Here is a 15,956-nt window from a genome sequence, read left to right on the forward strand (position 1 = left end):
AACAAAAGGAAATGCAAACAACCCTGTATAATTGCCAGGGGAAATGAGGCCACATTGCTTTAAGAATTGACACTGTAACATGTTTCCTTTTTGCCCTGCTTGTGGAAAAGTCTTTACTGACAGGGCCAGAGTTATCATTCAATTGCTCAGGCATGAGGGTGTAATAAGAATTATTTGCCCAGCCGCTTGGTCTGCTAATGGGAGAGGATGGACCTGCTCCTCAACCCGTCTGCGTTGGATCAGCCTCTGTGGGCTGGATGTGGCCGTGACGGGCTGGGATGTGACCTGCAGGCTGGGGATGGGGCTGGAAACAGCTGTCCAGCTGTGGTGTTCATGTGTTAGAGAGAGGAAAAATTATTTTTTTAAAAATTAAGAATCTGGGCAGGAACAACCCCAGGTTCCAGGATAAGTTGGGGAACGACCTGTTGGAGAGCAGTGTAGGGGAAAGGGACCTGGGGGTCCTGGGGACAGCAGGGTGACCATGAGCCAGCACTGGGCCCTTGTGGCCAGGAAGCCAATGGGACCTGGGGTGGATTAGAAGGGGGTGGTCAGTAGGTCAGAGAGGTTCTCCTGCCCCTCTACTCTGCCCTGGGGAGACCACACCTGGAATATTGTGTCCAGTTGTGGCCCCTCAGTTCCAGCAGGACAGGGAACTGCTGGAGAGAGTCCAGCGCAGCCACCAAGATGCTGAAGGGAGTGGAGCATCTCCCGTGTGAGGAAAGGCTGAGGGAGCTGGGGCTCTGGAGCTGGACAAGAGGAGACTGAGGGGGGACTCATTCCTGGGGATCAATATGGAAAGGGGGAGTGTCAGGAGGATGGAGCCAGGCTCTTCTGGGTGACAACCAGTGACAGGACAAGGGGCAATGGGTGCAAACTGGAACACAGGAGGTTCCACTGAAATTTGAGAAGAAACTTGTTCCCGGTGAGGGTGTCAGAGCCTGGCCCAGGCTGCCCAGGGGGGTTGTGGAGTCTCCTTCTGTGCAGACATTGCAACCCGCCTGGACACCTTCCTGTGTAACCTCATCTGGGTGTTCCTGCTCCATGGGGGGATTGCACTGGATGAGCTTTCCAGGTCCCTTCCAGTCCCTGACACTCTGGGATTCTGTGAAAAATTACCTTGTACCGGTCACCATCATCCCGTCGTCCTTCAGTCCAGCAGCACTGTCACAGGTGTGTTCTCGGGGGCCGATCTCTGCCCTGAGCGATGTAAGAGCAGTCAGGGTTTGCAGTCCGGGTGCAGTTCCATGCGGTCAGTTGGTCCAGCTGGGAGCTGCCAGAAGGGTTGTTCCTGCTTTATAGCTCTTGCACCAGTTTTAGTGATTGACACCAACTAATTCTGCAGTCACAAGGGGATAAGTAGGTATTTCCACTGGCTGTTTTCTAATGAACGCAGGGTTCAGTAGCTATAGTATGAATCTTTTTATACCACAATACATCGTGCTATTGTACACATTTTTTCCTCTGTTGTGTGAAGTGGAACATTATTTAAACGCACTCTGGGACAACAGCTGTGTGGAAATCTCCCGCCACTCCTCCTGCCTTACCTGCTCCGTCTTGTTTTGCTGCTTTCCCTGTGACGAGAGATGGTGACTGCACCAGCAGCTACTGCATAATTCTGTGGTTTGTATGTTTGCAAGTGCAAGGAGAAGCATTTTCCTGTTGGAGGTGCTTTTTGTGCCCAACAGCCGCTCTTCATGATCTGTAGGGAACATACGTGAGCTGGAACGAAGCTCTCGCCGGCTGGCTTCAGCTGCATTGTGCTGTTTAATAGAACGTGTCCAGTCAAATCTGCTGCCGTTGTAACATTGCAAGATTTATACTATATGTATAATGAACCCTGAGTTCGTTAGAAAATATCCAGTGCATAAATCTACTTTTCCAGTTCCATTTGCAGAATTAGTTGGTTCTCTGTGTACACTTAAAAATACTTGGCATCCTTCCAGTGTTCCCCGTGTTAAGAGTCCTTGTCATAAGGAGGAATCTGCATTGATCCCAGTACTGATACTAATACAAATAGCAATAGATTTCTTTGAGTAGCTATTTAGATCAATTGAAACAGTGAAGTGGTGAGAGCAATTTGTTACAAGCATTGCATAGATTTTCCAAGCATTTATTCATATTTATAGTGCAGCTTTAATCCTCAAAAGCTCAGATTTTATTTACCAACCCATGCAGTTGCCTAAGGGATATTTTATAGCTGAAAAGACTTCATTCTGAGGAGCAAAACCATATATCACAACAGGAAAAAACTGCATTTATATGTGTATGTATATATGTGGGGTGTTTGTATGAAGTAAGGGAAACAGAATTCTTGGCTTTAGTAGCTTAGAGCTAGAAGATTAAACAAAGTAGTAACTAGTAACAGTGTACAAAAATGATTAGAAATACAATCCATGAGGCTTAAGGTGTCTTCCAGCAGACCTGACTGATACATTAAAAAACTTTAGCAGAGCAACCAAGGTTTTCTTCAAGTCTTTGTGGGATTTCATAGCCTATTTACTATGGTTTATTAAGAATTTACTTTGCAAAAAAATGTAGGCTTCCTTTTTTAGAAAAGAACACATCAATAGATCTGGTGTTGAAGATCTGAAAACAGTGGATTCCAATTTACTATGATCAAATTAATCTCATCATAAATTTAAAAATCAAAAGCCAAATTCTTCTGTTGGCAACACGTGTTTAATTCTGTCAGCGTTAACTGTTGAATTGTTGCATTCCTGAATGTGATGCTGGAAGCCGAGCTAGCAGGCTTGCTAATTCATTTTAAATTATTGCAGTCTAATGTTTAGGTTTCGGACTCTGTTTTCAGTTGGTCAGCACTTACAGCATCTCATCGAGGCAGGTTTTCTCACATGTTCCATTGCCCACGATACCAGTAAGATAAGAACTACCTGAAGAAAGCAATTCTGTGCAGAGAGAGTGGTCAGGCATTGGAATGGCTGCCCAGGGAGGTGCTGGACTCACCGGCCCTGGAGGTTTGTAAACTGAGATTGGACATGGCACTTAGTGCCATGATCTAGTGAATGGACTGGAGTTGGACCAAGGGTTGGACTGGATGATCTCTGAGGGCTTTTCCAACCCAGTCGATCCTGTGATTCTGTGAAGAGTTACAAATGCATACGTTTCCCGCTTATTTCTAAGAAATAAGCTTATATATTTACAACCTACCACTGTGAAAAAGGATGTATCTGATATCAGATGATTATATGATTATTGTAGTTTACAGTATTCATGCATGTAAGACCCCTAAGGTGAAAATTACAAGTGTATTTTCAGAGGACAAGATGAAACCGTTTTCAAAATGGTTTCAAAACTAAGGAAAGCAGGAGCCATGGGTGGAGTGAACTGTGTTATTTGGCAGCTGAATTCATTCAAAAAACTCCTGTCTCTGGAGAATTTTTATTTTCTATCTAGCTGTATTTATATTGTTTTGGAGAGTAAATGTAGTGATAAGATTTCCTTTGCTGCCTTTGCCAGTTGTTTCAAAAGGAAAAACAAATCCCTCTCATAGAGATTTCCTCTCATCAGATCCATTATTTGAGGTCTCTTGGACACACAGCTGTTTCATCGCTTCAAAGAAAGGTGTAAAATGGCCCTTTTTCCAAGTTTGCAAGTTCGTCTTGCTTGTATCACATTAGCTTTTGATATTATCCCATTGTTTCTGTCATTCCTGAGCTGAGCTCCGCTGCGTTAGTTGAGGAGCACCCTCCATCAAACAGCCGCGCGGGCCAGGCAGATGGCTCCTGCAGCAGCTGCGCCGCTCGCACAATCGCTGTCCAGGGGTTTCATTATCGATCTCATCTTGATGCCATAATTAATTTTGTCAGTGCTCCAGCTGCTCTTGTTTTTGCTGTTGTTATTCTGCTGTTTATTAATGTTGTTAAACACGATTTCATTGTGCAGTCAACAAACTGCTTTTACCAGTGATTCAATCTAACCCAGCTGACTTTGCACTGAAGTGGATTTTGTGAGCACACACACAGTAATGAATAGTATAATGCAACTGCTTCTTAACCTTTCCTTTCTGTGCATTTGGTTTGACTGAATTAATTAATTCAGTTCATTCTATTTAATCCCTCTTAATTAAACCACTGAGCTCTTCATAGCAAGCAGGACAAGGCATTTATTGTTACTAAAAACTCAGATGTCACAAATAAAGCCTTGAGATTCATGATCAAAAGAAAAAGAAGACATTTTTAAATAGATACAGCAACTTATTGCAAAGTTAAGAATAACAATGACATATCTCTTGAATCTGTATATGACTCTAACCCTGTTTATTAGATGCTGTAAACAGCGTAGGGGATGAATGGTGAGCTGCGAAATAGCTCTTAGGAAATGCTGACTCGAGCAGTAATGCGATTCTGTTGACACTACTAGAAAGATCAGCATTCCAGCCCTGAAAAGATCAGCCAAAGTCTGGCTTACCGCGAGCTGACCGGCAGGTTCGGCTTTGTTGTGGCTTGCAGCACAGTGCTGTGTGTGCCGTCCTGCACGGGGGATGTTTTAGGCAACGCTGTGTAATTTTATGAATGTTTGTATAATTACGTTTGTATAATCTTGACTAGTGTGATATTTAAAACGGGTATTGAGAGGAAGTTAGAAATGTAAACTGATTGTAATTAACGATCCAAAAGCATTCTTGATTTATTTTTCTGGTTTCAGAAAGTATGTCGAAATGTGTTCATTATTATTGAAACAAATAGCGATGTTCTAATTTTCATTAATGCGAGTGGAGAGAAGGGAACGGAGCTGGTGAGGGGCTGGAGCACAAGTGTGATGGAGCGGCTGAGGGACCTGGGGGTTCAGCTGGAGAACAGGAGCTGAGGGGAGACCTTCTGATCTCTGAACTGCCTGAAAGGAGCTTGGAGCCAGGGGGGTCGGGCTCTGCTCCCCAGGAACAAGCGCCAGGAGCAGAGGAAACGGCCTCAAGTTGCGCCAGGGGAGGCTGAGGTTGGATGTGGGGAACAATTTCTTCCCCAAAGGGCTGTGGGGCATTGGAACAGGCTGCCCAGGGCAGTGCTGGAGTCACCATCCCTGGAGGGCTGGACAGACGGACATGAGGTTCTCAGGACATGGGGCAGTGCTGGGGTGGATTGTGGTTGGACTCAATGATCCTGAGGGTCTTTTCCAACCTAAATAATTCTATGATTCATGTCCTGCTGAAGCAGTTTTTAGTGTTAGCTGCCAGGAACGTGTAGGACAGAACACAGAATCATCAAGGAAATTGCAGGATGACTTCATGAAGTAGCTGGACTAAATCTCAGCTCTGTTGCATTACTTTTATTAGTAGTTAACTTTGCAAATATGCTCTGAAAATATGCTTTTATTAAGGGGAAAAGTGTTTCCATCAGTCAACCACTAACCCACCAGCAGCATCAGCATTTTCTCACCTTGACAAAGGTGGCAGGAGGATGGAGTGGTGCTGTGACCCCAGTGGGCTGTGTGATTTTACATGGTGCTGGGCTGGGTTATGGTTGGACTTGATGATCCTGAGGGTCTTTTCCAACCAAAATGATTCTATGATTCTATAACCAGAACAATACGCTTTGGGTTTGGGTTTTTTTCCAAGTAGGAACCAGAAGTGTGATGATCATGGGGCAGCTGAGGTGATCCAGAAGGCCTGAAAACTGCATAAAAATTACTTTATAAATTAACAGCTACTTGTAGGACAGTTGAGCTCTTTTAATGCATATGGCTGCTAAATTTCTTTATGAGTGTGTTTCAAAAAGGTGTGTTCCTTTCAGCCTTTACCTAAGATCATAATGCTTTATTGTTCTTAGCTGACATTTTGCTTGCTGTACTGCTACTGCTGTAACACTACATTCCACAATATTATCTATATTTAAGGTGTGATAGTCCTTACTCTTAACAGTTTCTACTTTCAAACTGAAAATATAGAGAGAAGCACAGCACTCAGGGCTCACTTTAGTGACTCACAGCTTGAGACTTGTAGGGAGAAAGAATTCTCCCCAGTTTCTGATTTTATTACCTGATTTAATGCAAACGTGTTTAAATAGGTGATTCAATAACCTGCATGTTATTTGAGGTGCTGTTTGGCAGGATGGGACACACGTACAGCAAGACCTGCTGTTGGTTTCATGAGGCTGACGATCTCCCATGAGAACTCATCCCAGTGTGCGTTTATCTAGGGCTGTCAAATCTGCAGCCCAAAACATCCGTTTGAAACCGGACAAAATTTGCTGCAGGACATAACAAGATGGATGGATGATGGCAGAGCGGTGGACACGGTCTACCTTGTCTTGAGTAAGGCATTGACACAGTCTCCCACAGCATCCTCACAGCTAAACTGGGGGAGTGCGGTCTGGACGATCGGGTAGTGAGGTGACTGTGAACTGGCTGAAGGGAAGAAGCCAGAGAGTCGTGGTCAATGGGGCAGAGTCCAGTTGGGGCCTGTATCCAGTGCAGTGCCTCAGGGGGCAGTGCTGGGGCCGGTGTTATTCAATATATTCATCAATGATTTGGACGAGGGAATAGAGTGACTGTCAGCAAGTTTGCTGGTGACACCGAGCTGGGAGGAGTGGCTGACACTGGAAGCTGTGCTGCCATCAGAGACCTGGACAGGCTGGAGAGTTGGGCAGGGAAACTTTCAATGAAATAGAACAAGGGCAAGTGTAGAGTCTTGAATCTGGGCAGGAACAACCCCAGGTTCCAGTATAAGTTGGGGAATGACCTGTTGGAGAGCAGCTTAGGGGAAAGGGACCTGGGGGTGCTGGGGACAGCAGGGTGACCATGAGCCAGCACTGGGCCCTTGTGGCCAGGAAGCCAATGGTACCTGGGGTGGGTTAGAAGGGGGTGGTCAGTAGGTCAGAGAGGTTCTCCTGCCCCTCTGCTCTGCCCTGGGGAGACCACACCTGGAATATTGTGTCCAGTTGTGGCCCCTCAGTTCCAGCAGGACAGGGAACTGCTGGAGAGAGTCCAGCGCAGCCACCAAGATGCTGAAGGGAGTGGAGCATCTCCCGTGTGAGGAAAGGCTGAGGGAGCTGGGGCTCTGGAGCTGGACAAGAGGAGACTGAGGGGGGACTCATTCCTGGGGATCAATATGGAAAGGGGGAGTGTCAGGAGGATGGAGCCAGGCTCTTCTGGGTGACAACCAGTGACAGGACAAGGGGCAATGGGTGCAAACTGGAACACAGGAGGTTCCACTGAAATTTGAGAAGAAACTTGTTCCCGGTGAGGGTGGCAGAGCCTGGCCCAGGCTGCCCAGGGGGGTTGTGGAGTCTCCTTCTGTGCAGACATTGCAACCCGCCTGGACACCTTCCTGTGTAACCTCATCTGGGTGTTCCTGCTCCATGGGGGGATTGCACTGGATGAGCTTTCCAGGTCCCTTTCCATCCCTGACATTCTGTGATTCTGTGATTCTCGTTTTCTAGCTGGTACCCCATGTAGTTCCAGTTATATTTTTGTGAAACAGGCCTTTGCTTTTTGGTTAATGACCTGGTTAATTTGATCTGTGGCTCCATGCAGTGACCAAATCCCAGCTCATCGTGATGCTGAGCGGTGCGTTACATAGGTGCAGCACTGATGACACATCACTGGAAATGGAAAAGTGTATGTCCTACAATGAAAGGAATTTGAATAGCTGACCTTTTTAATGAAAATACCTAAATCTTCATTGGTAGCTTACATGAACAAAACTTTGTTACAGTGATTTCACTGCTGGAAAGACAATTGGTTCTGTATACAGTCTAGTACTTGCAGCTCTTTTATTTCCTAGGGTATTTGTTTTCTTCTTCTTGCTTGCATAAAATTTAATTTTAAAAAGGCATTGTTCTTGGGGAACATAGGAAAAGAAATCAATATTCCTGGCTTTATGGCAAAAAAAATTGTCACCCTATTAGCTAGAAGTTCTTACAGATCACCCGTAGCATGGGCTCTGCAAAGTACTTCAGTAACCTTGAATGTACAGGGTGCCTGGAAAATCCAGTTAAAGCAAATGGAGACAGACAATAATCTTTAGAGCAGGTGGGGGATGATTTCCAGATACAGTGGGGAATATTCCCTTACATTCCGTTCAGTTTTCAAGCTGTGTTTCTCCTTTGGCAGTTCTTACCTATACGGAGAGATTTTAAAAACGCTTCTTTCATAGACTATTTTCCCTTGGGAAGATGCAATGGGGGACGTGCTGGAGAGCTCAGCGTTCTGTCACTGCGATATCCTCGCTAATATGGATGAGGCAGCAGCTAAAGGGGAGAACAGGCCGTGTGTTTGAGGAGCGCTCGAGCAGAAGCAGATGCGAACTGTCAAGAAGCCTGAAAATGCAGCCGGTCGCTCTGGGATGTGGCTCCTCCTGAATTATGAGGAAGGATCTGAAAGCTCAATATGCTGAACAGGGGCAGTCCAGCCTGCGTACATTTGAAAGACGGCTGTATGTAATCGTATCAAAGCGAACAATCAGATCACATCAAAGCAGAGTGAATTGAGGAAGGGAAAAATGTTCAGTTCAGTTCCCAGAAAACAAAACGGCCACATGCTGAAATTACTTGGAATTCACTCCATAGACGAACAAACACATGAGTATAGTCATGTGCTCTAATGGATCCTTATCAATGGGGCCAGAAAGGACGTTACAGTCGCATCCTTGTTTGCAGGCCTGAGTAGTTTCCCAAGGAAAATACTGAAAACGGGGTACATATAAATGGGATGTCTTACATGAGGCTTTAAAAATCTATTTTAAATGTAATGTAGGTAATAATGTTGGACGTAGTCTGAATAGCAAATGGATTTCTTAAAGACTGCACCTCTGTGGTTTATTCAGGAAAATTCAGCTCTAAACTGTAAGGAGTTCATCAGTTTTATTCAAGAGTTTGTTTATTGGGTTTGAAAGGGTGGTTGAAAAGTAGTCACGTTTTAGGAAGATTTTAACAAAATTATTTGTTTCTAATTTAGTCTTTTACTGTATCTCTAATTTTTTCAATTAATGTCATTATAAAGCTCTTGTAAGTGGTCACCTCCCCAGATTCCATGGTTTTACACTTTGAATGTATATGTTATATTAAATAACCTATATATACACACATGTATGTTGAGATCTGACATGTTGAAAGTATTTCCTCAATTTTTTTGAGGAAGGTATTTCCTTATTTTTTTTCAAACTATATAAGCAGGTTTAAAGTGGAAGGCCACCTGCTGTCAGCAGGACACTACAATTAAAGGAATTAGACTCAGCTTTTTTATTTAGACATTACTGTATTTACAGGTAGTCGGTTGTATCTTTCTGAAGACAAAAGTACTGCAGTCAAAATGGTTTAAAACGGGTTTATCTATGCGACGGCTTTTGATTTAAAAGCACATTTATATGGCTTCGGTTACATTACAGACCTTTTTTGTTATAAAAAAGGAAAATCCAAGCAGAAAGCAGTGCCGAAAGCCGGGTATGCGGTGCTTTGCATCAAGCCTCATTCAAGATGCTTGAGATGCTTCTGAAGGTTTAATCTTGGCACGAACAGCTGAGAATGTGGCACTAAAAGTCATAAGACTCATGATGCTGATGCCGCTTTATTGCTCCACACCCCAGACCCCGACGTCTTTGAAAAGGTCTAAAGATGACAGTAGCGTTTAATTTCTGAAGCTATGGGGGGAATGTTTGGGGGAAAAGAAAATATTAATAAAAAGGAAAGATGATATTTTGGATAAGCTACAAAAGACATGATCTTCTGAGCTGTGTACACAGGGACCTGGACTCACCCTCCAGCACCAAAGCTGCACTTTTACCCATCACTCCCAGTTTTTAATAATGATTTGTAATGGAAACAAGACAATTGCAGTTTGTTGTTTTTTCCTGTGACTATATAAACATGAAACTTTTGTGCTTGTTTTTCTGCTTTAAAGGAGAGGAGAAATTCTTCCTGAGTTTTGCCTTATTGTTTTTAGTTCTTTTAACCTCTTTGAAGGTAACAGTGGGAAAAATGGGAGCATCCTTCTGGAAAATTCCGTTGGTGTTTTTTGTTAGTCATTTAGATGCACAACCCCAAATTTCTCTTTATAACTGTGAGATGCATGAAAAGCCTGGAGGAAAGACTAACACCAGTTAAAAAGTCAACGCTCCAAGTAGTCCTGCAGCAAAACTAGACCGGATTTAAAAAATAAAGCTGGGGGTGGAGGGAAAGAAAGACCATGAACTGTTAGTCTGGAATGATGATTCGGAGATCAGCGAAGAGGTGGGTGACATTGCAGAACACAGGGGCCGCTCGTCCCGGTTCCAACTCCTTGGGCGTCTTTTTCCATGGAACTGCCTTTGTTTTTCAACTGCTCATTTGTTTTAGTCTGTGTAAAGGTTTATAATTGGTGACTTTACAAAACCGATCCTATTTTGCAAGCAGGAAACATTTCAGAAATGAGAGGGGCTGGTGGGTGTAGACGTAGTTGTCATGAAGGAGATCTGGCGTTCTGGGTTTCTGCCCATGTTGGCTTCTGCCTCTAAATCCCCAAATGCTTTTTGCTGGGGACTTTTCCTGGCGCTCCAGAATTATTTCTCCCCATTTCTGGTCAGTGCTTTCTATTTTCACCATTCTCTTTTTCTGTCTTGACTATTTACATGCATTAATCAGATGCTGGATTTTCTCTCAGTCCAGGGCCTTGTGTTTCTGTGGGTGTCTCTTCATGAATCTCGGGTCACTGAGTGATCTGGAGGCCCCTTGGATAATCAGCAGCAATATAGTCTCCAGCGTATCTAATTCTGTGTTGTCTGTTCTCTCCTAAACTCAGCTGTTCATGTCAGTTCATCTTGTCTAAGCCTTGTGCCTTCCAACATCTCTTTGTACACCTTGAATTGTAAAAATGCCATCCACATATATCCAAATGAACTCTTAATCTTTCTGCTGGACTCTTAGGAATGCACGGCGCATTGCACAAACTTCTTCTGCTGACGATCGTTCAGCCCTTTTTTCCCATCTCTGTAACTGCACGTTGCTGGTCGGGTGTCTCCTATCTGTCAGTTCTTGCTTCTCTAATCTAATCCTAAATGAATTAAAAAATACCCTGAAACTGTTTGCTCTCTAAAGTCATGGAGGGAAGACCGAGCACTTCACCAACTCCATTGCTGCTTTGAAGAATAACGTTTGTCACATCGCATTTCTATATCCATTTTGCAGAAGTGTTTTCTGATGAGTGCCCCTCTGACCGTTCCATGCAGACACATCTGTGGACATAACGTCCCATTTATTGTTCGGTTGTTTAAAAGATCTTCTTTTAATAAATCGTTTTCCTATGGCCAGTGCCTGAAGATCTCCTGAAGTGACAGGTTTCGCTAATACTTGCCTACATGCTGACTTCCAATAGCAAGAGGCTAAAATTATCCACACTTCATACAGAACTGTCTCTTTAAAAGTCAGCTCTTATTTCAGAGACATTGCTGGTGGCTCCAGTTTCCCGCTCAGGCTTCTTTGGCATTTCATTGGGAGGCTGGAGTGAAACTCCTTACTAAATATATATATAGTACTCTAAGCCCCTGCTAATAAGTTATTCCAATAGATTTTCTTTAATGGATTTTCATCTTGCAGTCTGAGTCTATGGTATTTTTCATTACTCTTTTCAGCTGTTTAAATTACTAAACGTAATTGTCATAGTTCTTATGATATAAACACAATGGGGAGTGCGGGGGTATAAACCCTTCATAAGCGCCTGTCGCAGACCAGTTGCATTGCACACTAGTGTATAAAGTAGGTCACGGTTTGTTCACCGCTCTGCTGAAACAACCGAGTCTCCAATCAGAATGTCAGTCCTGCTCCTGTATTAGTGCTTTACGATGAGGGAAAATTGCCTCTGTTATCCAAAATAGATGGTAAAGATGTTTGAAATTAATGCATAACTGAATAGGACAAAGGCCAGTCCTCAGATGTCTAACAGGAATTTTGCAGATTTTTGATGATTCCACTCCCAGGAGCTGACTGAAATAGCAAATCCAAATGCATTCCAAGCCAGAGCTTCTTTCGGCCATCATCTGTGCCTCAGCATTGCAAGACATACGTGATAAACTATGTCAAATGAGCTGCATTTCCAAGGAACGTGGTGGGCAAACTAATGGATAACTTGATTATAGTTGGGAGTAGCAAGTCAAAAATAGGCATTAACAGTTGTGCTCACCTCTTCAGAGCAGCCCCCACCTCGCTTCCAAGGAAATTAATCAGTCTCCACTTGCACTTGTTATTGAAGTGATGGTTGGTGCCCTCTAATTTAGAACACGCATGTGACTAAAGCGTAGTTTAATCAGGTTTGCTCTGTATTAAAAGAGTAATGAAACTAAAACAGTGCTAACAGATTCAACTGTCCTGACAGTAGAAACCATATGACCTATATAGACAGAATCCATAACACCAGAAATAAGTAAGATGTGAGATTTTGGGTTTTTTTTTAAAACGACACCATCATAACATGAACACCATAACATCAAGGCCTCGCTCTGTATCTTAGGACTAAAAACAGGAGCTGATGTTTTAAAACTGTACGAAAGACTGTGATCCTGCTTGCAATATTCATGGTTGTGTTCCTTCTATTTAAATCTTACGTTTCACCTCTTCAAATTAGTGATTATGTATTCTCTGTGGATCGTGTTCACACATTCTGTTGCACACACATCTTGGGAGCGAAGGTGTTTGCAGGCTCCTGTGCATGCGTGACCTGGCGCTGCAATCCCCGCTGCAGGACGGGCGTCCTCGGGCAGTTTGTCCTGCCCGATTATGTCCCTGCACCTTTCCCTGGCATGCAGGAGTAAAGTACAAGAGATCGGCTCCATCACAGCACAATCTGCACAGTCGGCAGCAGTAGGAACCTGCCAGCGTCACTGTGCATAGTGACAAGGGAAAGAGGTGGATAAAATGAGAGCTGCGCTGTTCAAGCTCAACTTTACTTTTGAAAAATGAAACTGAAAATAGAATCACAGAAGGGTTTGTGTTGAAGCCCCCCCCCCAGCTCCCCCAGTGCCCCCCCTGCCATGACAGGGACATCTTCACCAGCTCAGGTTGCTCAGAGCCCCGTCCAGCCTGGCCTGGGATGTCTCCAGGGATGGTTCATCCACCACCTCTCTGGCCAACCTGGGCCAGGCTCTCACCACCCTCAGGGCCAACAATTCCTTCCTCATGTCCGGCCTGAATCTCCCTCCTTTAGTTTAAACCATCACCCCTTGTCCTGTCACAACAGGCCCTGCTAAAAACTCTGTCCCCATCTTTCTTATCAGCCCTTTTTCATTCCAGAAAGGTGCACTAAGGTCTCCCCGGAGCTTCTCTTCTGCAGCTGAACACCCCAACTCTCTCAGCCTGTCCCCCAGCAGAGCTGTTCCAGCCTCGGGTCATTCCTGTGGCTCCTCTGGCCCCTCTCCAGCAGGTCCATGCGTGTCCTGTGCTGAGGACCCAGAGCTGGCCCAGCACTGCAGGGGGTCTCAGCAGAGCGGGGCACAGGGGCAGGATCCCCCCAAACCTGCTGCCCACGCTGTGGGGATGCAGCCCAGGGCACCACTGGGTCATGTCCAACCTCCCAGAGGCCTGCTCTCCATCCCTCCATCCCCAACCTGTATGATACAATAGAAATGGGTCTTTCTCTTGCTCTGTTGAACAAATGATAGAACTTCTATGACTGAAGTGGTAAAAATCCAGCGTATGAGTGGCCTGGGTGAAAGCTGGTGGTTTGTATTGGCAGTTTTAGGTATGTGTTGTCTGAAAGAAACGGCCTGGATAATACTGGCTAGTATCAGTTGTTCTAAACTTCACGGGCACTATGCTAATACTAAACATCTTCCTCTGGCATTTCAAAATATTTTAAGCTAGTTAGTTCAAGTTGAGGTGTCACAGCCTGAAAATACATTTTTCTAAGGGAAATTTCTCGTGAAAAGCCTTAGCCAAGCAGCTTCTTTTCCCATCTTTCCAGCTTATCTGAATCCCGAGGACATCTTTTCTGTCTGCGTAGGAAGCAACCATACGTCAAAAACTATCGAAATCACTGCCTGGAATCCAGATTCGTGCTGACAACCTGTGCTTCCTGGCTCGTGTGATGTGATTTGAAATTTTTATGCTTAAGTAACACAGGTTTTGATGAGACATGGATGCTCCTGAGCAGAAGCACTGCTAGCAGCCCCCTAAAACACCCACTTGTTTCAATAGGAACCAGTGTGTGAGCCCTGCGGGTTTGCAGCTTGTTGCAATTTTTATGAAATATTTGCAAAGGCCAGCCCCATCACATCAAGAAATATTAAGTAAAATACCAACACAGTAGTTGGTCTTTTGTATATGGGACATTCAGTCACATGCAATAGTCCATCCACTGTGATTTTAATCCTTACCAGCCCTATAAAAACCAGAAGCGTCTTGTGCCTTGACTGTTGTAGAAGATGGGGCGTACCCTGCCCCCGCAGTCATATTTTGGGTTTCTAAGCTCTTCTCTGTTTAGGATCGTACCTCAGTTTCCTGCGTGTTTTCTAAGAGCTGAGATCTTCCAGGTGGGTAGCACATCGTGCACCTTAAACAAGCACATGGGCCCCTTGCTGCCCGGTATTCCGGTTGCGTACCCAAAGGATTTTGTTTGCTGGTTTTCAGTTGCATGCCGTGGAAGGGTAACTAAGCTCTCCTGAAACTGCAGGTACAACAGGGGATTTTTGGGGGGGCTTATCTGGCCTTCTTTGCCTCTACCACAACTCTTATATATAAATCTCCCAACAAACTTGCTTGATGTTAAAAGTGTGCCACACCGAAACGCCTTCTGAAGCGTAAGGAGGAGAAAAACAGATTTTGCTAAGTTAAGAGGCATTTTGTAGAACATTAAAATATTAAGAACAGAAGATAACCGCTGAAATCACAGCAGCAGACTGAGGAACCAGGCTGTTGTATCAGCAGGAGAAAAACATTAGCTTAATCTGTATGGCAGCACGCTGAAAGAATACAGAGCTTTGCAAACAGCTTTCGCTGGGGGTGGGACATTGACTTTTATGTAGAGCTTTTGTTCGCTTAGAATTGTTTACTCCAGCGAGCAGCCCTGTGCTCTTTGCTCGGCTGATTTTTCCCGTTTGGCAGACCCTTTGCAATCACATGGATAACATTCCTCTTTCCACCGAGACATAGAAAAACTATTCTTCATTGACCTTGCTCGTTGTCCTAAATGACACAAATACATTTCTATGCTAGGTGAAGTGTATGACTTCTTTCAGTGAGAATTCTTCAAAGGAAAGAGCTCAAAGAGCTGCTTTCATTGTTTTTTGAGCAATCCAATAACTTCTTACTAGCAAACAACTCAGCAAAACTCCCCCCAAAAATACCACGCATAGAAGAAATAGGTCTTTTGGGTTGGGTGAGGGTTTCTGTTTATTGATTTATTGAATGACAGTGTATTTGCTGTGGAAGTATGGATGTTTGCTTTTCTTTGTCTAGGTGGATGCTTTGGAAAGTGAAGTATTTAATGTCTTATCTTGTATGTTTGCAGTGGGAAGCAAATTGGAAGACTCAGAAGAACATGAAGAAAATCACTGAGCATCTTGGTTTTAACTCTCACCCCTCCCACAAAACGCCGCTCATGGACTAAACTTTGTAGCACTGATTTAGAAACAGTTTTACGTGTGAGATGCTGTAAATCAAAGGACCCAGCACGCCCAGACAAAATGCGGTCCCGGGTAAGTGAGCACAATTCTGTTAGAACAGATGGAATTGTGCACATTTAGCCAACATTTTTGAGTCTGTGTTTAACGCGCGTTCCTGACTGCTGCCTTGTGAGCTCTTCTGACGGGAACAAAACTCCGGATGAAATAAATGGGGCTAAACACACATGTATGCAAGCGTTACACCTGAGGCAAAAATCTTCATTGAGTATAAACCAGAGTATCTTGAGCGATGTGTGCGGAGCTGTGACACAAATCCCGGCTCCGCTCGTACCGGTCTGATTTTCAGGCCCCCTGTGCCTCTGCAGTTCCAGCTGACGGCCAGGAGAGCCAGAGTCGCTCTGCATTTCTGCACAGG

At 44.4% G+C, this 15,956-nt stretch overlaps 1 protein-coding gene across 1 annotated transcript in view; it reads left to right on the forward strand.

Annotated features, from left to right (window-relative positions):
- The window catches only part of IQCK (IQ motif containing K), a gene marked incomplete at its 5' end in the record, with an annotated part of 39,014 nt that extends 23,078 nt beyond the window's left edge, over nt 1–15,936 (forward strand). The window contains one exon of the mRNA XM_082064830.1: nt 15,427–15,936. Within this exon, the coding sequence (XP_081920956.1) occupies nt 15,427–15,473 (47 nt within the window). The 3' untranslated portion in view covers nt 15,474–15,936. The remainder of the gene's footprint in view (nt 1–15,426) is intronic.
- Nucleotides 15,937–15,956: the final 20 nt, after the last annotated feature.

Source organism: Streptopelia decaocto (assembly GCF_964273445.1).
Source record: "Streptopelia decaocto genome assembly, chromosome: 13".
Taxonomy (NCBI): domain Eukaryota; kingdom Metazoa; phylum Chordata; class Aves; order Columbiformes; family Columbidae; genus Streptopelia; species Streptopelia decaocto.